At 43.3% G+C, this 27,474-nt stretch overlaps 3 protein-coding genes across 9 annotated transcripts; 1 reads left to right on the top strand and 2 right to left on the bottom strand.

Annotated features, from left to right (window-relative positions):
• Positions 1 to 798: 798 nt before the first annotated feature.
• CLK1 (CDC like kinase 1) lies at positions 799 to 10,972 on the bottom strand. Of its 4 annotated transcripts, none has more exons than XM_064451901.1 (13): positions 10,853 to 10,972; positions 6,160 to 6,317; positions 5,766 to 5,961; positions 4,572 to 4,662; positions 4,072 to 4,138; positions 2,943 to 3,059; positions 2,638 to 2,804; positions 2,475 to 2,569; positions 2,256 to 2,385; positions 2,040 to 2,122; positions 1,536 to 1,615; positions 1,206 to 1,296; positions 799 to 1,114 (listed from the first exon to the last, which is right to left on the bottom strand). In XM_064451901.1, exons 2-13 carry the CDS (start codon positions 6,315 to 6,317, stop codon positions 908 to 910), a joined length of 1,482 nt encoding a protein of 493 aa, XP_064307971.1. In that variant the 5' UTR covers positions 10,853 to 10,972; the 3' UTR covers positions 799 to 907. The 4 variants fall into 4 exon arrangements, with proteins under 4 accessions (XP_064307971.1, XP_064307972.1, XP_064307969.1 ...); XM_064451902.1 differs by lacking the exon at positions 10,853 to 10,972 and adding an exon at positions 7,556 to 7,637; XM_064451899.1 differs by lacking the exon at positions 10,853 to 10,972 and adding an exon at positions 7,493 to 7,627.
• Positions 10,853 to 17,808, bottom strand: PPIL3 (peptidylprolyl isomerase like 3). 4 transcript variants are annotated; one of them, XM_064451907.1, is made up of 8 exons: positions 17,003 to 17,431; positions 16,625 to 16,672; positions 15,356 to 15,430; positions 14,433 to 14,526; positions 13,688 to 13,755; positions 13,110 to 13,228; positions 11,382 to 11,542; positions 10,853 to 10,975 (listed from the first exon to the last, which is right to left on the bottom strand). In XM_064451907.1, the coding sequence occupies exons 2-7, from the start codon at positions 16,625 to 16,627 to the stop codon at positions 11,416 to 11,418; spliced, it is 486 nt and encodes a 161-aa protein (XP_064307977.1). In that variant the 5' UTR covers positions 16,628 to 16,672; positions 17,003 to 17,431; the 3' UTR covers positions 10,853 to 10,975; positions 11,382 to 11,415. The 4 variants fall into 4 exon arrangements, with proteins under 4 accessions (XP_064307977.1, XP_064307975.1, XP_064307978.1 ...); XM_064451905.1 differs by lacking the exon at positions 10,853 to 10,975 and adding an exon at positions 17,671 to 17,784 and having other exon boundaries at positions 11,144 to 11,542; positions 17,003 to 17,066; XM_064451908.1 differs by lacking the exons at positions 10,853 to 10,975; positions 17,003 to 17,431 and adding an exon at positions 17,671 to 17,808 and having other exon boundaries at positions 11,144 to 11,542.
• A 63-nt stretch (positions 17,809 to 17,871) lies between these two features.
• On the top strand, positions 17,872 to 23,292 carry NIF3L1 (NGG1 interacting factor 3 like 1). Its single transcript, XM_009512705.2, has 6 exons — positions 17,872 to 18,457; positions 19,197 to 19,362; positions 19,802 to 19,928; positions 20,304 to 20,442; positions 21,823 to 21,906; positions 22,863 to 23,292. Exons 1-6 carry the CDS (start codon positions 18,022 to 18,024, stop codon positions 23,045 to 23,047), a joined length of 1,137 nt encoding a protein of 378 aa, XP_009511000.1. The 5' UTR covers positions 17,872 to 18,021; the 3' UTR covers positions 23,048 to 23,292.
• The last annotated feature ends 4,182 nt before the right edge of the window (positions 23,293 to 27,474 follow it).

Raw genomic sequence — 27,474 nt, 5'->3', positions numbered from 1 at the left:
CCCACTGGCTGTCAGGGCTGGTGGGCCGTGTCCCCGAGGGGCGGCACAGCCCAAGGGCTGCCTTGCAGCCAGGCATCACTTCTGGAGGAGGGTGCCTCTCTCATGGGAGAGGATGTTACATGTACAGCTGCCCACCAGCTTCTAGAGCTGTGGCCTGTGCTGCTGTAGCAGCCATGGGGGCAGCTTCCTTGTGCTGCTCTGTCAGTGCACGGCTGCCGGAAGGTAAGGCGGACAAAACTCTACCCCCTCCCCCTGAAGCCGAGAGATTATTTTATGCTGGCAGTTGACATGCTAAACCAAGCAGCTTATCTGCTCCCTGAGACTTTGAATTCTTAATGGCAAGTCTCAGGACAGCTCAATAATTTAAGGAAGATTTTGTAGAAGAGTGACATCTGTACTGTTGGAAGCTACTAATGAGCATTAACTGAATACTGACAACTAGAGTACACCTCCTAAGTTAAAGAAAGAACAGAATAGGTGAATACAAGGCCATCTGTTCAATACTACAGTGACCTTCCTTACTTTCTAACTTTTTTAAAAAACAAAGGCCATCCTTACAGCTAATGAGGGCGCTCTGTTCTCTTACCTAGAAAGGAAGCAGCAGTCACTCTAAAGGATGGAAATCAGTCCTGGGTCTTTGCTGTTCCAATGACAATTGACTAAAATGTAATTAAAATTCTACTTTGTTGCTATTGGGAGGCCTATTTAGTAGATGAGCAGGTGCTCTTTTCCATGTGTCAAAAGTCTTAACTGTCCTGAGACTTTCACTTACTGAGGAAACAGAACCAGGTTCATCAGTATCTTTTTCTTAAATAAATTTTATGCCAGCAGCTGGATTAAACTTCAATATCCAAAAAGTCATAATACAAAATAGAGAATGTACAAAATAACTGTACACAATAAATATTTAACATTTCTTGTATTTGCTTGGACTGACACCTGCATCAGCCTGCTCAGCTACTGGGGACAGTGTCCTCTTCTGCTTCAGAGGGAAGAAGAAAGGATGTCTTAGTGCTTCTTCAAGAGTAATGCGCTTGGCTGGGTCATACTCCAACATCTTTTGAATGAGGTCAAAGAGGTTCTTGTGGTCTGAATCATGGCAGGTCATTAATTCCTTCATGAAGAAAACAACAAAACATGTTTCTATAGTCTCTGAATTGCACTTAAAGCTCTTCTCCCCAAAATAATTTTCCTGCTTAGCTTACCTTGAGTGGCTTACAGCGCCTCAGGACATATCTACCAGCAGAACTGTGTTCATCCCAATCCAGTCGGTCATTATGGAAATATTTGCGTTTCCTAAACAAACAGAGACCATGGTTTGTTATACAATGATTCTGTTTTGTGCTTTCACTAGAAGTTTCAGTGTGTTTGTTCATAATTTGGGAATTGGTCTGGGAATCTTCTACAAGAGGGACCAGTTAAATAATCAAACTCGGCTTCATCCTTTTGCTCTCTTTTTTTTTTTTAATTTGGTATTAAACCAAATCTGACAATGTTTAAATTATAGCAGCCCAGGTATGGAAAAACATAATTACCATGTCTTCTTTATCATGTGATTTGGCAAAGGCCCCAGTATTCGCTCCATCATTGCCAGGTGCTCTTTGCTGTCATGGGTCTGGAGGGAAATCAAGATAGACGTTCATTGTTAGAGGAAGTTATCACGAACCACACACAACACTCTTACTTTGACTGTACCCTGCAACCAATAATCAATTTCAGATTCGGGGAAAAGAGAGGCTGGAGTGGTTTTTTTTCCCTTGACACTGCCTTTTTTTGTTGTTATTCATAAATGTCAAGTCTCAGCAACACTGCTGAGATGACAGCACTCATGTATGTGCCTACTATTTGCTGATGGTGATGGATGAACCTACACCTGCTGTTAGGAGCATGGCTTGCAAATGACAAATGTTAACAGGGCCCTCCTTACTCAAGCTGCTGCCAGTGTTCACTGTCCCTGAGCCCCCACCTCTCTGTAGTGTATTTCCATCAAGTTGGGGAGCATTATACAGGCTGCAGCATTTCAAGGGTCAGTTACCTACTGGAAATATGGTGAATCCAAGGTAGTATTCTATCAGAATACACCCGATGCTCCAAACATCACATGGTTGTGACCATCCTAGTGCTGTGAAAAGATGCAGAAAGGTCATGTTTATACCAGACTGGAAACAGCAAGATAGGCGACACTGGTGTAGATCTGTTCCATCACATACAAAAAATCTTGAGCCTAATGATGAGCCTGACACGCTTCTACTGACCTAGGATAACTTCAGGAGCTCGGTAATGTCTTGTAGACACCAAAGTGCTATGATACTCATCATCATAGGTTGTGCTCCCAAAGTCCACAACTTTGATGTCTGGATTTTTTAGAGTGCGTTCATCGCATTTCTGAAATGAAACACAGTGATCGGATGCAAGCGACCAAATAAACCCTGACGATGGCTGCGGGGGAGGTGGGGAAGAAGACAGCAGCCTACCAGTTTGGGGTTATACTGTTCCACGTAGTCAGATGTCACAAATAAAATGTTTTCTGGTTTCAGATCCGTGTGTGTCAGCTTGTTCAAGTGCAAAACTGCAAAATAACAAATATAGTTAGCAAATTCCACAAAGAAAACAAAGCGAAAAAAGAAACTCACTCACAGTTCACAGATTTGCAGATCTGATACGCCATGTGTCTAATGTGGTCCAGCCTGAATGGCAGAAAGCCATTCTCTTTAATGAAGTCATAGGTGCTCAGCCCCAGTAGCTCAAAAACAATGCAGACATGTCCGTGGTACTCAAACCATTCTAACATCTGGACACAGCGACTGCAAAAGCAAGAACATACATGAATTGCACCAGCAGTTGCACTAGCGTTCAGATATATAGAGAGAGCGTATGTTACAGAAAGCGACATCACGGCGCTCTTAAAGCCAAACCACAGTACAGTCGGCTCTGTGACTTACTATGTACTGCTGGGATCCAATGCCTTTAAATGTTCCAGTACTTGTATTTCTGCATGAGCCGCTTCCGAGTATCTATCAACATTTTTTACTATTTTCACAGCTACATGTCTGTCTTCCCTGAAAACACAGGTTTTTAACAGTGATTAGAGCAATGAGTAGTTTTAGCTAAGACTAGTCAGTAATTATCACCATATACACTGCCTGTAACAATGGGAACCTTATCAGAAGAGGTCTTTTGTTAAGCCCATACTTGGCTTATGTAACCAAGGTTCAGCTATGCACAAACACGACTGAAATTTGATCTTTAAATTGCAAAAACATACTCGATAACCTTTAAGAACACTGACATACAAGGTAAAAGCCCCATTTACCTCCCCCTTTGTCTTTCTGTATCCTGGGCTAATATTGGAGCGATCTCCACATCTCACAGCCTAACACGACTGTCAGAAAAAAATGACAAGCCCCCTTCAGTCATTAAAGTAGTAAAAATGTAACTGAGGCGTCCAATGCCTTCCACAGGGACTAGGAAGACAATTTAGTTTTGTACCATTTTGCACACAGCAAAACTGCAATCAAACACAAAAATACACCCTTGGTTTATAATATACTCGCTGCTAGAACCCAAATGGCATGGCATCGTCACAGAGGATACTTTGAGGTAAGCTACATGACGGCAGAGCCATTGCTTGTTACACAGAGCTGGGGTGGTTCAGGCCCAAAGGACTGACGGGGTGGGGGTTGCAGCTTCACCCCACATTCCCTAGGCCACCTCCCCCCACCACCCCTTCGCCTCTCCCAGGCTGGGGCGCGTCTGCAGAAGACGCACCCGTTGCCTCATCCACCAGTCCTACACAACCCTCATCACCAGGTGCTGGTTTTAGCTCGCTTCGCTAACAAATTCACATTTGGGAACTGCGGCAGCCTTAAACAAATGCACAGAGCAGCAGATGACCCAGTCAAGATAAAACCTGATCCAATCAGAGCGTACCACGCTGCGGTAGTAGCAGTAAGAAAAATTACATGTTATTTAATTTAAAAGTTGTCCCTGCTCACTGCAGGGGGTGTTGGACTAGATGACCTCTGAAGCCCCTTCCAATCCAAACCATTCTATGATTCTAAAAAGACTTACGCTTTGTGATCGATGCATTCCACTACTTTTCCGAAAGCACCTTCACCCAAAGTAGCAACAACCTCATCTATAAAGAAAAGAATTCTCAGGCGCAGAAGTAGTGAAGTTACTCAGCTATTAAAAAAGAACAAGCAAACAAACAAAAATAAAAAAGAAAAAAAAACTAAAAAAAGACTAAGTACTATTACTGAAGATTATTCTAGACTGTGCTTCTTTAAATTGTAAATATCTATTTTGAGAGATGTTATTGGACAACTCTCATCAAAGCACATTTACAGGGATCTTATTCTAGTAGGTTCATTAACTTCATTTACTATTGGGGGGGAAAAGGGAAAAAGAAAAAAGGAATAAAAGCCCTACAGAAGAAGAGTAACAATCCCCACCCCCAAACAAAAAAAGTCAAGACAGAAAGAAAAGACTTCCAAAGCCCCCTCACATCTTATGCTAAAAGAACTTATTCTATCTGAAAAGTTAATAATATTTTGAAAAATATTCTATACATCTTGCACTTAGTACGTCTCCACTCTGACAGATCAGGTGACCCTCCTCATCATCCTCTACACTCCTGGATCTTTTCCTTCGATGACTCTTCTGGAACGGCACCAAGATCGTCCAGCCAATCAATAAACCCGAGTGAATTCAGGTCAGAATACGAAATTCATTCAGCAGGGAGATATTCAGGCATTCAGATACGCGCCAGGCCACAAACGGTTGGCAGGAGCAATTTCAAATTCAGTCCCCGGAAATTCACAGGGCACATAGTTTATGTTACAGGAGAAAAACATGGCAAGGAACAGATTTTCAGATGAGATACTCAAAGTGGCAAGGCAACAAAAAATTACAACACAATTGTTTTTCTTTTAAAAGATTGGTTCACTGAATTTTACGTTAGGGTTTCAGTGCCCAAATTTTGTTTTAAAACAAAAGGATTTAATAATTATCTTATATAGATAGATATAGTTATATATATCTCTAAAAAAATAGCCTTGTGGCCAAAATAAAATACACATCTTAATTAACTGAGATTAAATCACTGATCCGAATATTTCATATTAATTAATTTTTTCAAATAGCATATACATTTACTTTAGGCTGTCTCAGCTGAAGATCTTAAATTATAAAACCTATCTTCAGCTTTTTAAAGAGTTAAATATATAACAAAGATCAGAAAAACTGCCCTGCTAGTGGGCAGACATCATACATATCTGATTCTACAGATTTTTCAGCGATACTTAAAACATCTTAACAAATAAACTTTTTTAAAAGTAAAAAGTCTGACATTATCTCCTTGCTATTTCAGTGATACTTAGTCAAAAGCAAGTCTAAAAGCTTGTACCTGGATTTTTGAGTAGGGCTGAAATAAATGCTTGTCATAATAAAAATTATGAAGGCATGAAAGCGATGCCTGTATTTCAGGTACTCCAATTGATGGTTATTATCCATTAATCTGCTCAGATGTATCCAATGAACAAATAGCAAGACTCTGTTCTGCGGTATCATAAGCGTAGCTACAAACTATACATTTTCACTGAAGGAAATAAAATCCTAGCAAAAAGAGTGATCTACTGATATTAGCTAAAAGAATAAACTATTATTGACAGAATTCCCCGAACCCCCACACTCAATTATTACTGCCCAGATGAGTACCTATCTTCTTAAAATAAAAAACCCTAACTTCAAATTGGTCACACCACCTGTGAATGACGACGGTAACGGGTAGTTTGATGTGTCTTGTATTTCCTTTTGTAACTACTTGTCCCACTATAACCTGATGATTTGCTACTGTAATGCCCAGTATCACATCCTTGATTGCACTCGTTTCTGTATTCTTCAACATAGCGCCGTTCATGATGGTCTCTTTCATTTACAGGTTTGGTTTCTGAACCGGTACTACAAACAAAGGATCAAATAAACTCAATTAAAATACTTCTAGTATCCCTATTAAGACAGCTTTTCATTTTAAGCTGTAAGACAACTCTCTTGAAATATCTCCAACTCAAAAATGAATACATTACCAGATGACCTGGTAAGAATAATAAAATCTTAGAACATATGCTTGCTGATATCAAAAGTCAAAAAGTTATTTACCTGTCAGGCAGTTTAGGAGGATCATGTCTGCAGTGCTTGCTCTCCTGTGCACCACTTAGTGATCTCCTCTTTGTCTTATTAGCACTGTCGCATCTTCTGCGATCCGGACTTTCTTTTTTATCCCAGTCAGGACAATTAGTTCGCTTGGAATGCTGCATCTATAAAAAAATTATTTTGCTCTTTGTATTATATCCCATATACAAACAATTCATTTTCAAAGCCAGCAATTATCAAATTAACACTATAATGAAGACTATATTTTTCCTCAACTAGCCAATTTTTTCAATTTTTTTTCTCTGCTCTTTCTTCCAGGTTATTTTTTAGTTCAAGAAATTTTTCCAATTAACCATTTTTTGATAGGGGAACATAAACCGACAATCTACTTCTTACAAAAGATTTTTAAAAAGCATCGTGGTTCAGACACTAAACGTGTACTGTGCATGTTATTTCTGCAAAGCTGCTCCGGCACCCGATGGCGCCTATGCTAGCAAAAAGAAAGGCTTCCGAGTACTTAAAAGAGGGCACGCGAATACTGCCCAGCGTGCCTAAAGACTTCAAGGAACTTGTCATGAACTTTTAGCACGCTTTTTTCTATAGATTCCCGGAGGACTCCTAATGCCAGGTCAAAATGACACTAAAACTTAGGTTAGCACCTCCTAGTTACTCAGCTCGAAAGGATAAATAACTCACTACACGTCTTGTATTTCGATTTCCGACCGCAAATCGGCTCGGCTCTAGCGCACAAGCTGCGCCTCAGGCCGACGCGCCCGGGCCGTGCCAGGCCGCTGCCACCGGGCGGCCGGCGGGTGCTCAGGGCTGCCGGGCCCGGCTCCCCACTCCCGGGGGTCGGCGGGCGCGGGGCTCCACCCGCACCCACCGCGCTGAGGCGAGGACCCGGGGGCGCTGGGCCGGGCCCAGGCCCAGCCCCAGCCTCGCCGCGTCCCTGCTCCGGGAGGGGCACGCGAAGGGCCTCCGGCCTCCCCCTCTAAGGCGGCCAAAGTAATTTTCTCTCCGCCCGGAACACAGCACGGGCAGGGAACATGGCGGGGTCACGGAGGCGCCCCGACCCCCCGACCTGCCCGGCCCGGCGAGGACGACCGGCGCCACCGGCCGCCCTCCCCCCCGGCAGCAGGCAGCCTCATCCCGCCGCGCGGCGGCGGCGCCCTGCCCTCCGTCCCGCCTCGCCTCGCCGCGCCGCGCCCCGCCCCGCCCTGCCCGCCCTCCCCTTGGCGGCGGCTCGGCCCAGCCCCGCGCTGCCCTCCGTCCCGCCCTCCCCCGCCGGCTCCGGCACCGGGCCGTGGCGACCAGGCGGCGCCCGCCCCATCGCCCCCACCTCCGCGCCTCGGGAGCGCCGCCGCTCTCTCCCGCTACGGTTGGCTTCTACGCAGCAACTTACAACCCTCGACCCGCAGCCCGCTACAAAATGGCGTTGCCAGGAACTTTCTGGAGCGCGGCGGCGACGCGTCACAGAGGCACACCCGCGGCGTCACAGGGCGGGCGGGGCCGCTCCGCAGCACCCCGCTCCCCCCTCGCCCCCCCCCACCCGTGGCGACCCGGAGGGGGCAGAGGTGCGGCCCCGCAAGCCGGTCTGCCTTTCCCGGAGCGCTTCAGGCCACCAGCCCTCAGCGGGGCTGGGCGCGGAGCAGGCACCGCCGCCGCCTCCTCCTTGCCTCGATGCGGGCCAAGAAAGCCGTGAACCCCCCCCCGGTTCCGCTACGCGGGCGGACAGAGGTGCATTGCACCCGGTCACGACACTTCATGGTAACCCCCTATGCCTCATCAAGTAATTCAGCTGCAGTAGTTCTATTTAAGGAAACAGCTATGCAAAACGTTCAACCGTTTTCCTGCCAAGAACTTTGGAAGACAGGGTACATTATACCCCCCCCCCAAATTTTCTAACCCTCCTTTAAGAAAGACTGTCAGAAGATTGCCTTTTTTCTTTTTGTGAGACTGAATTGCTAAATCATAATTTTTCATGCTTGGTGATAAAGCCTGTTATTTGTCTAGACAAATAAGACAAATAAGAGGCTTCCAAAGCATGTACCCAGGCAACTTTAAATCAACAGAAGTGTAAAAGACCGCCTATGACTAACAAATTAAAGATGTCTTTGTAAATCATTGCCATTAAAAGCATTTCTGAATAGCTGAATGTAGTCTTTTTTTTTTTTTTTTGATGTCTCATGGTATCTTTTACTAGCTTTTAGTCATGTTTTTTTGAGTCTGGACAGAACATAAATACCCACTGTAAAACAAAGTGCAACTCTTCAAGTAAGTGTACAGATCAGTCTTCTGTCCCCACAGAATGAAAAAAAAAACCACAACAAAAACCCTCACACAAAACTAACCCTTGCTTCCTCCGCTGCTCACTACTGCGGCACACGCGGCAGTCTAAGTCAAAGCCACCACTCTTGCCGCCCCGTGCCTTGCAGCCCTTCAACCGCCACCTCTCTTCACAAGGAGCTTTCAAGCCTGTCACCCGTCTATCAGACATTATCTCAGCAGAGCTAACCAAGCATTACACCTGATTTGGTTCTACAGACCCCTGAATAAGCAGTTGAACAACTCACATGCAGTCTAATTTATGTGGAAAAAAGAGCATCTGATAAAACAGTCCTGAAACACTACAACAGCCTATACACATCAGTTCCCTAAAACCCAACAGTTTTAGGAAGTTCTGGGAAGGACTAAACCTTTTGAAACACTTCCAACCCTGATAAATGACCCTCCTCACCCTTTGTATTTTTTTTTTTATTCCCCAACTGTGGGTACAGTGGGGCACCCTCACCCTGTGATCAACATACAATTTGTACATTACATGTGCAGGTTTGTCACTGTCCATAAGTAACACACCATCATTTTCTTTTTGACCATTGCTCTCCAGCTTAGACTAAGTTCTGTTCCCAGCATGACTTACCTCTAATGCCAAAATGCCAGCAAAGGTCAGAGACAATCTAGAATATAAATGATGAAACCCTCCATCACAGGTATCATGCACAACTGTTGTGTTAATGTATGTATTTTCTCTGCATGGGTAGATTTATTTCGACAGAACTCACCTTGCGGCTGTAGCGTTTACAATACAGGACCAGACCGATGGAAGTAAACTTAGGAGTTTATGAAGCACAAGTTGTGAACAGCAAGAATGGTACTGTCTGCAACATTCGTGCTATTTAAAGGATTATACATGTCACGAAAGCTGGTGACACAACAGCTGACTGTGTGCAAGAACTGAATTGCACGTACGCTGTGGGCGGTTGCTGAGTACAAAATCGCACACTTCCACAGCTGGGCTACTTCCTACCCTCTGCCTTGCCTTCTCTTCAACAAGGGAATGGGACCAACCCCACCACTCTTTTTCCTGGGAGAGGCTTAGAGCCACAAACAGCAAAACTGACACAGTACAATTTTACAAAGTTAGGCTGTCATCCTATCCCATAAGATCCCTCTCCTTTCAATTCACAGCTTTAGATAAAAAAGAAAGGATCTAAATGTAATGTATCCTCCAGAGAGCAAATGGCTTGGTGTCCCTGTATTTCACACATTCTGTATAAGAGCCACCTTCATGTGGAGGAAAAAAATAGACCTGAGATTGTTTCCAGTTCAGTGCCAGATGTCACCATTTTAAATTACTGGTTCTTTTGCACTGTAGGGAAGTTTTCAGTATGTCCTTCCTTCTCCATGGCAGTAGCTGCATGCTTCTGTCTGCTTGCTATTACCACTGGTTATATGGAAGAGACAGAAAGAGCACAGAGCTAAAATAATTAAATCCTTTACATGACTGACTGAAGTATTAGGGTAAAATGTATTCAGTCTGGAGCAAGGGCTAGGAGCTTTAAGCAACACCCCATACAGAATATAGAAACTTTGTCCCAGAGAGAGGGTACTGATTAACTCTGTTCATTAATACCTCAGTTATCTGTACCTGGCATGCCTTTGCCTTTCTCTTGCAAATAATTTCTCCTCTTTATTTTAAGAGGCAAAGCCTCAAAGTGGAAAATACTGGTCTGAACCAGACTGCAAGTCAGCTGGACCTAAACCTCTCAGGGATTACAAAGCATATATATGAGAATAGGCTTTCCGAAGTGATATTGACTGAGTCCATAGAGGACTGGTGAGTGCAGAATGGTAGGAACTGGATGCAGGAACAGTGGGTACTCTCTCCTGTCCAGGTCTCTCATGATGTGTATAAATCATTCTTCTCCCTGCTTAAGTCACTTCATTGTATGGTTACTATACTAAGTGACTCAAGCATAGGATCAGCAATATATATATGTGTGTGTGTGTATATACATATACACACATACACACATATGTATGCATGTATTTTATTTTTCCTCTTGACCAGTCAAAATTCAGATATCTCTGTAGACTTTCTTATTTGAGTCCAACATGTGGTCTCAAATAAGGGGAAACAACAGCTCTCTCTTATTTGTTCAAAATCATGTCGGCCACAGTATCTTTTATTATTTTGGGTGTACCAGGTTATCTTTGATTAGAAGTCTGACCACAGCCTTTTTGCACTACTCTTTGTTGTGTTTACCCCCTACTGTTTGTGCAACAAAGTGATGAAAAACAAGTTGCAGTAAATCCATGGTTACCTAATTTCAATCAACAGCTATGTAAAGACACAAATATTTACTCTTTCATACTAAAAGTGTTGTGCCTGAGTCAGAAGCAATTGTTTCCAACCTACCTTTGGGGGAGGCTGAAGAGGTTCTAATTCCAACACAGCAGTACAAGAACAAGCACTCTTCTAAACATGGTCTTTAATCCTCCAAGAGTGAAATGTTTCATCTATCTGTGACACTGCTCTCACCTAGGGGAAAAAAAACCTGCATATCTTACTCAATTTTCTAAAAGCCAGTGATGTAAGAAAGGTTAGAATTTACATGGGAAAGTTTCAGAAAACTGGTAGTATGAAATTGTAGCAAAGGATATTGTTTTAACGTAGTCTCTCTAAGAAAGATAAGGCAGAAAACAAAGATTTGAAAAAAATATTTTAAAAAATATTTTCTTATTTTACAAGTATAAAAAGCAATGTTTAAAAATCAAAATCCTGGAACATACTATGGAAAAGCTAAAGCACAAGGCTCCCCTGTAACAAATCCCAAACAATGTCACAGCTCCTGAAAATCCTGCATTCAATGAGCAAAGGTATGATACAGCTCAAGTAACCCTTTTTAGTAACACTTTAAATCCCATAATCCAGCAGTCGAACTGACCAATCTCTAAAGAATGTGTCGAGGCACTCTGTGGCTACAGAGCAAAAGGGTTGGCATGAATTGTAATATCTTTAATGCGAACATCATTAAGAGGTCGGTAGGTTTTCTCATTCACAGGCAGCTTCTCCAGCTCATCCAGGGTCTCCAAGCCATCAATAACTCTGGAAGAAAAGCAGAAGTGCTAGGAATCTCCTTCTAATAACAGCTGAGGTATCTCAAAGCACTTCACAGTTAAGTATTGTAGGACAAGGACATTGCAAGCAAATGATACACATAAGACAGCCAAAACATTATATGTAACATATTTTGAAAGGAAATATTAAGCATCCATGACTGATTCTGATAAAAAGTACAAATAATTGCCACTGACCTCATAGTACTCTATTTTATACCAACCATAGCTGTATAAAGATCCTGGCTGCTCTTCCTGGCAGGCAGGACTGACTGATCCTAGCATAGCTTTAAGTAGCAGCAAGATACTGGCCATACTGAACTTCACTGTGAATTACTGAAATCCTATGGCTGGAAAAATCAACTTCCAAATGTCAGATTACAATTTTTAACCTTCCGACTCAAAGACAGAATCATTAATAATTATGTAAATCTAATGGTGCAAATATGTTTAGGCTTTCAGATTTCCTGTTCAGGCTGAAGAAGTGGTAAAAGAGATTATTCTAGGAAACCTCTTATTTTTTGTTGAAATAACTGGCTCTGGTAAATCTTGGCAGTTTATTCCCCAGTAATGGACTTGGCAGAAAACATGTGCTGTTCACAGTTCAATTCAGTCACATTCATCAACTCTTTAAATCTAGGATGCTGAATTGTGGGCCAGCAGGGACTGCATATGCTGTGCTGCTGATTCTGCAACTGGGGCAGGAGTATCTTAAGCTGCCACAGAAAATCCAAAGTTCACCTGACAGAGTCTCTACTATTTTTTAAGAAAGATGTCTAGAAAAAAAACTTTCAATCACAAACTCAGAAATGAAAGGAACACCTATACCTAGATGCCTATAAAAAATACAAGTGGTAGAAAATAGTATTCTCACATTTCAATAGTTCACTTTGAATATTTAACTCCATCTAATAAGGGCAACTTTTTCTCAGCAGATTCACTTGTACACTAGAGAGTTTTAAACAACAAGCAAAAGGAAAGACATTGCCATGATTCTGAGATAGAAAAAGCAGTATCTGAAAGACTCAAAAATTAAACATTGGCTTTAAGGATGATATACTATCAGTAGTGTCTATCAAGAATAATGATGCATCTTAAACAATCTTGTCTGATTTTATAAACTGCCAGTTCCATGAGTTTTATCTGACCAACAGAAAGTTCACCCATCCCCAGCTCCAGTCCCAAACCAGATTCTTGCTTCTGAGTAAACCCTACAACTGTGCATCCATTTGTTCTGGAGTTTGCTTAAAATCAGGCTGCATCTGCTTGGGCACGGATGAAAAGGCAAGCAGGAATAGCTGGGGGAGGGGGCAGGGGAAGAAAAGCTCCATTCTTGCGGTAATTTTTAGTATGCCTATTTCCACTGAATTCCCTACTACTAAGAAAAATAGAGCAACTAATTCTAGTGACAGTGCAACAGCATATATTTACACGTACATATCTAATATTTTAAAGAGCTTTAGAACCAAAAGTTTCTAATTTTGTACTGCATGTGCTCTCAAATATTCAGATCCTTCACACAATATGATAAGGAGGCATGCAGCTGGACCACTCACTTCCCAAAGACGGTGTACTTCATATCTAGGTGCGGTTGCTTGCCATAAGTGATGAAGAACTGTGATCCATTGGTATTTGGACCATTGTTTGCCATCGAAACTACACCACGGACACTGTGCTGAAAGAGAGTAAAAACCTCAACATGAATATGCATCTGTGAAAGCAGGACTTTAACCTGTACAGTGTGTTCTGTGACTTAGTACTCTGTCTCAATACCATTATTAAGAACAGATCTTGGTTGCTAATGTATTCCATCACAGTTCATAATTAGCTCCTCAAAATTGCCCTTACAATGAAAATCTACTTTTTTGCCTTCAGTGCATGATTTGTTACAAATTCTTTCTACTTCTGTTCTTGGTGATAAAAACCCTCAAACCTAACTTGCCAAGTACAGAAATGCCTGTTCCTATTTTAATAATAAGTTTTCCATCCCTTTATTGCGGGATTATACTTCGCTTCACAATTACAAAAGAGGTATTTAATCAGTACAACACAATGCTGATTATGCTGACCGTACTCCAACCTGTAAAGAAAATTCATATGAAAACATAACTGCATATTGAGAGCACAGAAATACCTTTAGGTATTCACTGAATTCATCTTCAAACTTCTTGCCCCAGATGCTGTTACCTCCTTTCCCAGTGCCTGACAAAGAAGCACCACAATGGATTACTGGATTTTCAGACTGAAAAATCCAGAAATGATGCACCATTATAACATTTTACAACAAAGACCCTAGATAGACTGTAATTAATTTGAGGCAGGGATCGGGTTCCTATGCCTTGAAACTGATACTGAATAGAGATGCAACTCTGTGTAAGGAACACCTAGTAAGTAGCAGAACAAAACACTGATAGATCTTCAAATTAAATTCAGTATGAGTACGAATAGACACACAGTTTAATCTGATTTTCTCCCAAACAGTTGGCATTGTCTGGGACATTTATCTCCAAACGCTTTAGAGGCAGTCTAGCCTTTCAGGCAGAAACTAGAGAAACCACAGTAGCAACTGCTACCTGTTCAACAGCTGGTAGGTCAGCAGAACCATCATATTTAGTGGAAACAGCTGGAAAAGCTACAGTTTGTAGAACGCTTTACTATTGCATGATTAATTAGAACTAGGGTGACGGCTGCTCTTCTGTAAGATCACCACAGAAAACTAATCTCATCATAAAAACCTCTGTCAACGATACTATAATTCTTACATTTTATTTTTACTTTATTTACATTTTTTGTTTGAATATTCATACTTACAATTTCTTTAAATTTTACTTATATTTTATGTACTTTTTTTATACAGAGACCCTGATGGAAGAATTTACCTAATGGATCCCCCGTCTGAACCATGAAGCCCTTTATATTTCGGTGAAATACGCAGCCATTGTAGTAGTTACTAGCACAAAGAGCCAGGAAATTCTAAGGAAATGAAACACACCGTATTAACAAACAGAAATAGTATCCTCTTACTAAAATGACAGCATTGGCAGGACCAAGACTAACCCTTTTGCCTCTGCTTTACATTTTGACCATGAGAATTCCACAGACTATTGCCACAGAATAGTCATAAACAAATTACAGTTAATATGCTCCTTTAACACTGTCACAGATACAAAGGATTTTAAATAAAGCTTACAGCACAAGGTTTTCTGACTTGAGGAATAAACAAGAAGCCTGAGACCTGCTCAGAAGTATCACTTCCATTAAACGTTTTTGTTTTGTAAATGTAATTTTGTAATCAATATCTTCATGCCTCAGCTTTGTTAGTTAAAAAGTAAATTATTTCAGTTTAAGCTTAAGTTTATTGCTGAAAGGAAAACCTGGGGCCTCTAACAAAACTGGGAGTGATTCTCACTCTTTTAAATTAAAATAAAATCTGTGTGACTGTGAGCAAACCCAGGGAAATCTGAGAATCCCAGGCCATGTGCCGTATTTCCCCTTAGAGGCAAAGGACATTTTGGAAGATGCTAGAACTCGGAGAAAAGCATCCCTTGGCTAAACCTTATCTGGTGAGAAACAGGCAGCAAAGCTCTAGGCAGTATGGCAAAGTGCACAAGCATACCGTACACAAGTTCCATGAGTGGAACAGGCACTGTACCAGCTTAAAATGTTAGTATTCCATTACGTAAAAAGAGTCCATCATGTAAAAAGATGAATTGCAAAAGCCACTTCACCTCCTCCACAGTCTTCACTATTTCTACTGCTTTGTTTCAACACTAGGCAATCCCACTCCTGTTACTTGACTTACTTCGCAAGTCTTTGGTGTACGCTCACAGAATAGTTCAATTTTAATATCTCCTACGTCAGTATGCAGCGTGACAGCCTGAGCAAGAAGCAGAAAATAATAATTAAATCAGCAATGAAATACTAACAGACTCAGCTTTATCTCCCAGTCCCACCAAGAACATAAACAAGTTCCCACTGCATATAACCATTGTTTCAATATTTGGCCGTAGGCAAGGCTACCATCACAAAACTTCCACATTTCCAGTGAAATCACCAGAAAGCACTTGGTTTCATTTAGTTTCAGGACAAATCAAGTTCGCCATGGTAATGCAGAAGCTCTGTTTCATGCTGTTACACTCCAGAGATACATTCTTCATTTGCAAACTGGACCTGCTCAGTCACTTAATTGCAAAGTTGAAGGATCAAGGTTTTACCTATTTCAGATTATAGCGTGGTGCATACACCTCACTGGTTTACAACGAGAGGAACAGCTGATGTGTGTTACTTGCCTGCAGCCTTCTGAGTGATAAGGCAGGTTCTGAATAGCACTGTATATAGTCTGCTTTCACAAACAAGCAAATCTACAAAACTACACACTTTTCTTAAGAATTTATAAATAACCTTCATAAAATTTAAAATGGCAGTTGCCCAGCCACCTGAGCAAATATATCTCTATAGGCCCAATATATCACAGTGCTCCCATGGAAAGTGTTAAATTATGCAAAAACAATTACTGTGGGGCTAGACTGGCAATAAGTGTACAGGAAAACTAATAAAAATCAGCATCATGTTGATACTGGCATATTGTTCCAGCAGTACACAAGTAAAGAAGAGAAGGTAGTTGCCTCAACACCCGTGAATATGCTATAAAATGTGTACGTATGGTTTAAGACAGTGTCTTATCTCTGTTTCCCAATTTGCTAAACTTTTAAAAGCCTGCAAGGGTAGAAGGTTACATACACTCAAGCAGGGCTATGCGCTTGCAACCTGAATAACACATCTGTGGCAAAAGAAACCAAACTAGATTAATCCTACTTTGGCTAATATTTGGTAAAATTTAGGATCTTAGAACTGAAAGTCTAATTACATTTTAGACTGATGTAAACTGACCTATTTTCCTTTGCACAATATTTTGTTAGAAGTCTGAAATGAAAACTTAAAGTTTTCATTACAAATTCTACACAGCAGAGTAAAATGTGTAATCCTTTGGGATACAGAGCAGCTATTCACCTTCCAAGAGATGACCATTTCAGAAAGAATGAAAATACATAAAAAGTGCTATTGTTCTCACCATGTCTGCTCATCCAAAAGCTGAGGTAGATTTGTACACAGCAATTTTCTGCAAAGAAAACATATGAAAATTGTCAGGTTTTTTCCACCAATCCTCCAATTCTTTTTGATTCTAAAATATTTGTGTGGTTATATGCTTTTACACCACAGTTTTACGGTGCCATTCAAGTGACTCTGTGGAGTTTTACTTGCATTATGCAGCTACACAACATATAAAGAACTAGAAAGGAGTAGAACAAAACAGCCTCGAGAAAAGGGGTAGGAGCAAAAACCCCACCCTTTCCTAAGACAAAAGTTTATCCTAAGCAGTCACAGCTTTTCCAAAGATTATGGTTTTATAAACGACTGAAGTTGACAGATACAAACCGCATGCCAGTACCTAACCAGAAGCGTGATCAGGAGCCACCTTCCGACAGCTGTCAGTGCCTGCAACGGACAGGTACCTGCATCCACGCACAGGATCGAACTTTTTTTTTAATCTCAGTAAAAATTTCAAATAAAGCGTTTGGAATTATGATAATAAAATCGCAGTTGTGCGGAAATCAGCAGTTTTACGCGCTGATTTCTCCCCTCCATGCTGCCCTCCCCGGCCGGCCCCGGGCCCGGCAAGGCCTCTCACCCGCCCGCAGGTCCCGGTGAAGCGCCCCAGGGGCCGACGGCGCTCACCGCAACCCACCTGCCCTCGGCGCCTGCCCGACCTGCGGCAGCTCGGAACCTCCCTCCCATCCTGCCCACCTGAGGTACTGACACCCAACAGCCAGGCGCAGGAGGTGTGCCGTTCGCTCGCCCGTTCGCTCGCCCGTTCGCCCCCTCCCCCTCCCCCTCCCCCTCCCCCTCCCCCTCCCCCTCCCCCTCCCCCTCCCCCTCCCCCTCCCCCTCCCCCTCCCCCTCCTATGCCTCGGCATCGCTGCAGAGCGCGGGCCGCCTCCTCCGCCGGCGAGCGACTCTGTCACGCGGCACCGCCCCGCCCCGCCCCGCCCCGCCCGCTCGGCCTCCCCCGCCGCCTTCACCGTCGCCCGCCCGCACACACTGAGGCCTCGCACAAACCTGCCGAGGCCGCCGGACCCAAACCCGGCGCCCGCAGCCGGTAAGCGGCTCCCCGGCTCCCCTGAGGCGGAGCAGGAAGGGGCCGGGCCGCCCTGCCCGCGGCTCAGCGCCGGCGCGGCACAGCGCGGAGGGGCCGCCCCCAGCCCCGCTAGCGCGGCGGAAGCGGCGGAGCCGGGGACTGGATCCGCCCCGCGGCCCTGGCTCTGCTGCGGTATGAGGTGCGTGCGGGGCCCTGGCGCGGCGGGGAGCCTTCTGCCGCTCCCTGGGCCAGAACGCTCTTGGCTTTGCTCTTTGAGCCAGTGACCTGCCTGGGCTCATCCCTGCCTCTGTACCCCCTTTGCAGAGCGCTGCATGCTGCTGCCTGGCACGCAGCTGGTTCGCCGGCCTCTCCGCTGCGTCCGTGCTTTGGGCCGCCTGCCCGCACGCTCTCTCATGAATCTCCGGGAGGTCGTTTCTGCCCTGAATGACTTTGCATCCCTCTCCCTGGCTGAAAGCTGGGACAATGTGGGGTTGCTGGTGGAACCAAGCCCTCCCCACACTGTGAACACCCTTTTCCTCACTAACGATCTCACTGAGGAGGTGATGGAAGAGGCGGTGCAGAAGCAGGCAGACCTTATTCTTTCTTACCACCCTCCTATATTCGCACCACTCAAGCGAGTAACGTGGAAGACCTGGAAGGAACGGCTGGTGGTCCGAGCCCTGGAGCACAGAATCGGGATTTACTCTCCACATACGGCGTACGATGCTATACCTCATGGAGTCAATAACTGGCTAACAAAGGGACTCGGTGAGATTCTGTTTAAAAAAAAAAGTTAAAATTATCAGTATATGTTATTTTATGTGGGGACCTTCCCTCATTTTCCTTTCTTCCAGCTTTTACAGGTGTGATTTGAGTACTTTCACACACACACCACCCCCAATATTCTTCTAGTACTTCTGAGTACCCTAAATATATTTTAGGGAATTTATCTTGGTGAGGAATACCAGATAAAAACTCTGGTGTTTTTATCCTCTAGTGGACATTTTCAGGTGCGTGACTGTACTATTTGATGTAGGCGGAACTGGTGCAACATATTTATTGTCTGTCTTGGTTGCAAAGTTTAGACTACTGACTTTAAATCACCACCTTTAATTTATAAAGTGCAAGATCTCATTGTTTGCAAAGGACTTAAGGTATCTGAAAGTCTTAGATTTTTATCCTGAATTGTGCCTCATAAATGAAAGCAGCTATGTCTTTTCCAGCCTGATTTAAAAATCAGAAACTATTTTGATTTTGTACAGTTTTTAAGATAAAATGGAAGGCATTAAGAATTACAATTAATATATGTCCATCAACTTATTTGCACTTAAAATAGGCTGTGCCTAATGGAGACAGCAGGGCAAGAAGTCCTCAGTTCGGGTCAGTGAAAATGGATTCAAGTGCAAAATTTGCATCTTTTTGTTGCACCTCTTTAGGGTATGTGCTAAATCAGTACTAGGATACTTACCCTGCTTTACAAAATGGCAGTCTTGCACTGGTTTCTCAGGTGCCTGTATTTCCATCCCACTGCATCCATCAACTGCACCAAGCTTTCCAGCTGAGGGCACTCACCGAGTAGAATTCTGCGCACATAACAACGAGCATCTGGACATGGTGCTGTCCAAAATCAAAGACATCCAAGAGATCTCCTGTCTCACTACTCTCCCTGCCAGGTACCTGCTCTCTAACGTTGTGTTCTTTCTGTTGTTTGAAACGCTAAGTTGCTGGAATTGTATTTTACTGTTGTAATCTCTCTGTTCCTCTGTGCGTTGCTGCTATTTTTTTCAGCAACAGAGCTAGAAACTTAAGGAATAAGCACCCCTTTCTCATTAATCTATGTTATACTATACGGTAGCAGCAGCTCAGTGTAGCATCACGTAGATTAGAGGTGATAAAGAGTATTAACAGGAAATTTGATGAGGACAATGAGTTAAATTCCCATATCTGTTTCTTCCAAGAGAGTATACTAGACTAGGCTGGGCTATTACAATGCCTTCTTTTCCTTTCTCTGTGGTAGAATAGCCACTGGGATAGAATAATTTTGTTTTATAATAATATGATGCTGAAATTTTATTTAGTTTCTTAGCAAGCACCAAGCATATCTTTCCTCAGGGTTGAAGGTGAGGAGCAAACACGAGTCAGCTTGAACTGCTCTCAGAAAGCACTGTTGGAGGTGGTGGCGTTATTGTCCCAGAACAGCCTTCTTTATCACAAGACTGAGATTCTCTTGTTACAGAAGGTAACAAAATCACGTATTACTTCCACTGAATGTGTTACTTGGGTGAGCTGAGTGCCCTCAACACTGAAATCCAGTCGTAGTATCACAGGTTTCCTGTGCTACCCTGTCAGTACTCTGAAATACTGGCCTGTGGGGATTTGAAGCCATGCACATTTTCCAAAACAATGAAAATAGCTGTGTGGCCTGTACTAATTCTTAACGCAGTTCCAATAGCTAGTGTAGTTAGTATGTTATATTTGAGAACATCACATACATATTTTTTCATAAAGTTCAGAGGCATTCCTGAATGCCCAATATATTCATCTTTGTACAGTATGGGAAGCAATGAAAACTGCTGGAGTCAGCTTTCTCACAGCAATTTTAATTTCTTTTCAGCCTCTTCTTCCCCACACTGGAATGGGACGTCTGTGCACACTGAGCGAGCCAGTCTCCTTGTCAGACATAATGGAGCGTATCAAAAGCCACCTAAAATTACCCCACATCCGCTTAGCCATGGGAATGGGCAAGACACTAGGTAAACAGGCCTGCAAGTAAGACTGCCCATTAGAACTAGTGTTCCAGGAAGACAAGGAGAGTGAATGTGTGCATGAGAGTGTGAAATACTGCTGCCTTGGATAGGTTTACTTCCAAGTAGTATGAAGCACTGTTAAAGACAAGAAACAGCATTTTAGAGTTTACATGATACAATCATACAAAAGGAATCTCATCTGTATATTTAATTGGAAGTCCTATATCATGCTGGTTGTCACCAGGAAGAAGAGACAGTACAAGTTGAATACAAGACCTCCTTTTTCATAATTTGTATAATGACTAAGATTTCCTCCCTCCCCCCGATACCAGACACAAATGTGTACCATGTCATTGTACATTCCCTTGACTGAATGTTCATTTTCAAAGCATCTTAAAATATTAAGGTGCTTTATGCTATCCTTATGAACATGTAACCATCCATATTTTGAAGAAAGAGAAATAGTGGCAAAGAAGGTCAACTACCCTAGCTCAAACAGTGGGTCACTACTAAAGCAAGTGTCCTCTTATACCAGTTACCTATCCTAATCTCCAAGGAACACAGCGATCAGAATTTGTGAGAGCAAATTCACTGAGAACTTTTGTAACCTGTGAGACACAAGTCTTATTAGAAGCTTCTTATACTATGAATTGCACTAAAAAAAACCCAAACTATTTTGAAGCCGCTCATTATGGTGTGGGATTGTAGGGGTGTAACTTCATTTAAATGAACAGTAATTACATGGCAACATACTGTAAAACCTGAATAGAATTTGAAAACTCTGTGTTGTGTCCCCTTTTCCTAGTGAATGTAATATATATGGAGAATTACATTTCCTGTCACTGTCACATACGTAAAGGCTTGTAATAGCAGTCATAGCAGACAGGCGAAGTTTTAATGGCATGGAGCAGCTCTCGGCTTGCATCAAGACTGGCCGCCTGCGAGCTAAAAGTTAGGAACCAGTGTATCTCAGAGGCAAAATGGTGTAATAGTGGCATCATTGGTTGGAAAATGAATGATAGTGGAACATGATAGTCCTGGAAAGAGTAGCAGCCTATTAAAGGATTCAGAAACCTAACTAAATTGACACCTCACTAGGAGAGAACCAGCCCACAGCCAGGGCCGTGCTGTAGTTTTCTGCAAACTTTCCTACCCCTTGAAGAAAAAAAATCTACACATCTATCTGGTACACAGGATTTTGCTCTATTATCAGAAACGTTATAGGCCCATGACTTTTTCAGACTGACAGGTGAGTCTCTTCCTCCAACAAATTCACATTGACCCCAATATCAAGGTAGTAGTAATTGTGAAACAATTAATAGCAATACTGACGTGAGGGCTGAGCCGAGGGAAAGGAGTTTAACTGTGACACCTTGTATCCTGCAGAATCGCCAGTGAAGAAGGCTGCTCTGTGTGCTGGTTCTGGGGGCAGTGTCCTGAAGGGAACGGAAGCTGACCTCTATCTCACAGGTAAAAGATGATTTTGCTGTTTCATTATCTTTATAAAAATAGTCAGTAGGAAAAAAAAAAAAAAAAAAGAGTTGTCTGCCTGTTGAAAGATTTGGCCAGAAAGAATTACCTGTTACAACTGAGAAACAATCAGTTAGTTATTGGAATGATAGAAGAATAACATTAGAGATATTGATCAGATGGCTGTGTGGCATAGTGAAGGTTATTTGAATGAAAACATTGCTATAAATGCATTATTTCAACACAAAATCAGTGTTGATGGCAGTCTATTGCCACCTTCAGGGTGCTTCCCCTTTGGCAAGATAGAAGGTATTTCCTCAGTTCCTTACAGAATTCCCTAATGGAAAATGGAATATAACAGAATCCTCCAAAGGAACCCCATGGTGTACCTGACCAAAGGGGCACTTAGTCCATTATCCTCTTTTCCGACTGGGACAGCTACTCCCTGCAGCTTGCTCAGGAATGGGAAGGCTGCCTTGCATTCTGTAGTACCTAATTCGAGTGAGTCCTTTGGCAAAGCATGTCCCATCTGCCCCTTATGAACGGCCCTGCAGAGCTGACCCTCAGACAGCCTCTTCGCAAGGCTTCTCAATTGCTATCCTCCATCACAGCAACCCACGTGACATCCAGATGGTCCACTTCCAAACCACTCTGCACACTCCTGTTTCCTGCCCAAAGTGGCAGAACCTACCACTATTCAAAGAGGGCAAGGAATTTCTGTGGTTTTGTCTCAGTTGTATATGGGGGATATCAGCTGAAAGTCCTTCAAGGGACACTAAAGTAGGAGAGTTCCGTGTTCTTATACTGAGCAGATGGTGCTGCATTCCCCCTTATGGGCTGTATATCCCATTAGGTCTTCCCAGCTTCTAGCTAAGATTCTGCATACGTTGCAAAGAACTGGTTACCTAAACTGTACTGTTAGTGATCTACATGGCATTTCTTTCTCCAAATGGCAGGAGAGATGTCCCACCATGACATTTTGGATGCAGTTGCCAATGGGATAAGTGTTATTCTGTGTGAGCACAGTAATACTGAGCGAGGCTTCCTGTCGGAGCTGCGTGACATGCTAGCTATCCACCTACAGAACAAAATCAACATAATTGTGTCTGAGAAAGACAGAGATCCCCTCCAGGTGGTATAGGAAGAACAAATAGGAGTGAGAGAATTCAGTAGAGTTTCATGGCATCTTGCACAGACCTATCCGACCACACGCTTAATGAAGATGCTCTGAATTGGTTCTGTACAGAAGGATTGTATTATATGTTCCCTCAAAGTTTGGGCTATATTTTGTCATCTGTCAGATAAATAAATACTTGTTTTGGGCTACAGAAGGCTGATGTACTCGATTACTGGGCTGCACTTGAATAAATTTACTGTTACTGCATACTCTTATTGAATATATTTAATAACCATGATACTTAAGGATTGGTTTAGGTAAAATATAAAAACCTGACTTACCTTACACAGCACTTCTTCCCTACCACAGTTATCATGTCAGTGCAAGTCACTGATATTTTGGCTGATAAACCTCCTGATAATGAAAGGGTGTGGATCACCCATGTGCATTAACAGTTTTATTAAGACACCACTCATATGCAAATATAGAACATAATTCAGGTATTTGGTACTAGTATTCAGTTGCACAGTTTGCCATTAATGCAACTTGAAGGTTTTTTTAACAAAGGGACTCTCAATTTAAAAAGCTTTGGAAGGTTAAAACACAATTCCTTAACAGAGCTGAAAATGAACTTAATGTGCTTTTGTTACTTCCTTTTAAAAACAGTTTATATAACTATGTCTCTTAATTACAGGATTACTAAAACCAAACAAGTAGCACTTTCACCACTGATAACGCTTGGGGTTTATTCTTTAAGTTAGGTTTTTTTGTTGTCGTGTTTTGGGTTTTTTAAGGGAAAAAAAAGAATCCCAGTTGCATACCGTAACATCTCTGGATTATGTGTACATGTCGTGGTTCAGCCTCAGCTGGCAACTGAGCACCACGCAGCTGCTCGCTCACTCCCCCCCCACCCCTGGGGCAGTCGATTCCAGGTGTACTGGACACCCCTCCAAGTAAAAGCAAACTGTGGCCTGCACTCTGCTGCCAGAGGGGTTGAGAAGAATGCATTAGCAATATCAGTTGTGGCATACCACTTGGCCGCCTTTGACTCCAGTTCGTATTGAAGTTCTAGCATGTCTGGCACAGCAGCACTCAATGGCGGAGTGACTTCATTCAGGCCACGATAGTTTACTGCTAGCCTCCACTCTGCATTAGACTTCCGGACTGGCCATATGGGACTGTTAAAGGGTGAGTGGGTCTTACTGATCACTCCTTGGCTCTCCAGTTGACGAATGAGCCCATGGATGGGAATCAGAGAGTCTCGGTTGGTGTGATATTGCCACCAGTGCACTGTTGTGGTGGCGATTGGCACCTGTTGTTCTTTGACCTTCAGCAACCCCACCACAGAAGGGTCCTTCAAGAGGCCAGGCAAGGTAGAGAGCTGTTTAATTTCCTCTGTCTCCAATGCAGCTACACCAAAAGCCCACCTGTACCCTTTTGGGTCCTTGAAATACCCTCTCCTGAGATAGTCTATGCCAAGGATGCACGGAGCCTCTGGGCCAGTCACAATGGGGTGCTTTTGCCACTCATTCCCGGTTAGGCTCACTTCGGCCTCCAATACAGTTAGCTCTTGGGATCCCCCTGTCACTCCAGCAATGCTGATGGGTTCTGCCCCTATATAGTTTGATGGCATTAAGGTGCACTGTGCGCCGGTGTCCACTAAAGCTTTATACTCCTGTGGGGTTGGATGTGCCAGGCCATTGGATCCACACAGTCCAGTAAACCCGGTTAGCCCGTTCCTCCACCTGGCTGGAGGCAGGGCTCCTCTAGTCCTGATCATAGTATTCATCACTCACTTCCTGGAAATATGAATCACAAGTGTCTGTATTAAGATAAGACAGAAAATCAGCACTTCTGCTCCTCTGTCTGGAGAATTGCTTACAGGAAACTGGAGCAGCAGCTCTCCTGGAGAAACTCCCCTGAGTGATTATTTTCCCTTGCAGCTCACGTACCCGTACCTCTAGGGTTGAGGTAGGTTTTCCATCCCACTTTTTCATGTCCTCTCCATGGTCATGCAGGTAAAACCATAGGGTGCCCTGTCATGTGTATCCCTTCTCTTGAGCAAAAGGCCGCTTACTCCTAATGGCTGAGATACTGGTCCGTACTTGTGGGGAGTAGGACCTATCTTCTTTGAGTTGCTGGACCTCTCGGGACAGTTTCGCAACAGCAGAGACAAGCGAGGAAGAGAGATTTGCTTCATATTCCCAGAGTTTATCAATCAACTCCACCACCGTTGGTGTCTCATCATCTTTCCAGGACATCACTGCCAATGAGTTTGCATATGAGGATGGTGCGCTCTGTAAAAACTTCCGCCACATGGGTCATGTGCACTCAGCTTCATCTGGCTCTGGCGGACTGTTGATCATCCAGGTCACCATAAATCACCTCAAGCACGGCTACTTCCCTTAGATACTGAATGCCTTTCTCCATGGTCATCCATTTTCCTAGGCGAAATACAGCATCTTCTTTGAAGGGATACCCCTCGCTCACTGCGGACAGGAGCTGCCTCCAGAGGCTGAGGGCTTGTGTTCCTTTTCCAATTGCTTTATCAATGCTCCCCCTTCCCTACAGAGGGATCCCAGTTTTTTGGCTTCCTTCCCCTCTAATTCCAGACTACTGGCCCCATTATCCCAGCATCGGAGCAGCCAGGTGATAACATGCTCACCTGAATGACACCCGAAATCTTTCCGTATATCCCGCAACTCACTCAAGGATAGGGATCGGGTAGTTTCTGTTTCTTGTACACATTCTTCCTCTTCCTCCTCCTCTTCTTGTGATGGCCCTGGTTCCTCATAATCTCTTTCTAAACAAGTTGACCTCTTCCAAGATTTCTTCTTGCGTATAGGGGCGACTGATACGGGCACAGGTTGGTCCCCTGGTTTAGCTGCAACGCTTGGCACTGGGGTTTGAGTAGCTGCAGTGTCTGTCGTGGGGGTTTGGGTGGCTGCAGTGCTTGTCACTGGGGTTGGAGTAGCTGCAGTATCTGTTGTGGGGGGTTGGGTGGCTGCAGTGCCTGTCACTGGGGTTGGAGTAGCTGCAGTGTCTGTCATGGGGGTTTGAGTGGCTGCAGTGCTTGTCAATTAACTCTCTATCCCAGCTAAAACCATGAGAGTACACCAGAAGATATTTAAACAAAATGAAAATACTTCCATTGCAAATTTGTAAAGATCTTGACACCATCCTTTTAAGTTAATAAAGCTGACTCATCAAGCAATGTCTTTACTGGATAATTGCATGTCTTGTTCCACTTAAATGTAAGTGGAAAGAAATGACTCCAGTATTTGTGAAGCTACTGAGGCTATTTGAAGACCACTCGGTAAGCTGAGGAACAGGAAGTGGGAAGAAATGTCTTCTTTCCCAAGTAAAGGAACGGACTGTAGAAGTGATCCCTCCAAATCCAACAGTTCTGTATTCCTATAGATGTTAAAATGCTACTACCTTAGTATGTACGCAGAATTCAAGAGACAGAAAATTAATGCATAGATGGGGTAATTGTCCAGAAACAGCATGAAATCAGGATAAAATATGTTTAACACAAAACCCACAGGAATTAATTCACAGGAATTTTCTTTAGCTTGCATGCTTGCATCACAGAATCAGCTGCAGCCAAAAACTGATTTGGGCTTAACCTTCTCTTAGCAGATATGTGGTATCTGCTGCAGCCCTCCTCTTGGCCTGTGCAGGCATCTGGTAATCTACCAACACAGTTAGCCAGTAACTCTGAACTCAGGATGAATATAGCACTTCACTGAAGTACATTTCACATCTAGAAAACCAGATGCAATTGCACTGAAAATGCACCACGGTATCACTATCTGCAAACACATTAGATGGCATCTTCCATATGTACTCGGAATATAATTTAAGTCTTGGGTTTCATAGGAACTGCGGAGGGAGTCAAAGGACTGCAAAACTGGATGTGGCTGTTTTTCCAAGAACACCTTTCAAGTGGCAAAGTTCTTGTTTTTGAATTCCATGCCTAACTTACAGAACTTGGATAAGACAACGCCTTCACCCCGGTTTTAGTGATTCTGATGGTAGCCTAAGTAGTGATAGGCAGGATCTGATGCAGTCTGGAAAGTTTTGGAATTGCAGCCTGTAAAGCACACACAGCAAGTGCCACCAAAAGAGGATGTTAGTTGGAAAATGTTCTTGGGGAAGAAGCTGGAAAGTACTGCTGGTATGTACTAGTTTTCCCCATCAGACTCTCCAGCAAAGCTAATTAAGTCCTATACTTCAAGAGTCAAATTGTCAGTGCGGTAAGTAGATACCCCATGTTTTCCATACAAACAAGTCAGGTTGCAAACCTCTGCCTGTTGCTTCTGTCAGTGAGGGGTGGACCAGGTAACAATATTATTCCATGGGATGTTTTGGTTCTCTTCAAAAGCTATATACTGGTATTAAAAGGCAGGCAAACTATTTTTAATTTTGACACCTTATAAGAAACAATA

Source organism: Phalacrocorax carbo, chromosome 5, assembly GCF_963921805.1.
Source record: "Phalacrocorax carbo chromosome 5, bPhaCar2.1, whole genome shotgun sequence".
Classification (NCBI taxonomy): domain Eukaryota; kingdom Metazoa; phylum Chordata; class Aves; order Suliformes; family Phalacrocoracidae; genus Phalacrocorax; species Phalacrocorax carbo.
Note: the sequence above shows the minus strand (reverse complement) of the source record. Positions and strands in the feature narration are given on the sequence as shown.

Coding starts and splice junctions, on each gene's coding strand:
- CLK1 (XM_064451901.1), bottom strand. CDS start 6,317: ATGCAGCATTCCAAGCGAACTAATTGTCCTGACTGGGATAAAAAAGAA. Junction 4,663..5,765: donor GTTACCGTCGTCATTCACAG/GTGGTGTGACCA, acceptor GTGCCGTTCCAG/AAGAGTCATCGAAGGAAAAG. Junction 2,386..2,474: donor AACAGTATAACCCCAAACTG/GTAGGCTGCTGT, acceptor GTTTCATTTCAG/AAATGCGATGAACGCACTCT.
- PPIL3 (XM_064451908.1), bottom strand. Junction 13,756..14,432: donor TCAGACGGGGGATCCATTAG/GTAAATTCTTCC, acceptor CTTCTTTGTCAG/GCACTGGGAAAGGAGGTAAC. Junction 11,543..13,109: donor AAGTACACCGTCTTTGGGAA/GTGAGTGGTCCA, acceptor CTTTTCTTCCAG/AGTTATTGATGGCTTGGAGA.
- NIF3L1 (XM_009512705.2), top strand. CDS start 18,022: ATGCTGCTGCCTGGCACGCAGCTGGTTCGCCGGCCTCTCCGCTGCGTC. Junction 19,929..20,303: donor AGATTCTCTTGTTACAGAAG/GTAACAAAATCA, acceptor ATTTCTTTTCAG/CCTCTTCTTCCCCACACTGG. Junction 20,443..21,822: donor GGGAATGGGCAAGACACTAG/GTAAACAGGCCT, acceptor TGTATCCTGCAG/AATCGCCAGTGAAGAAGGCT.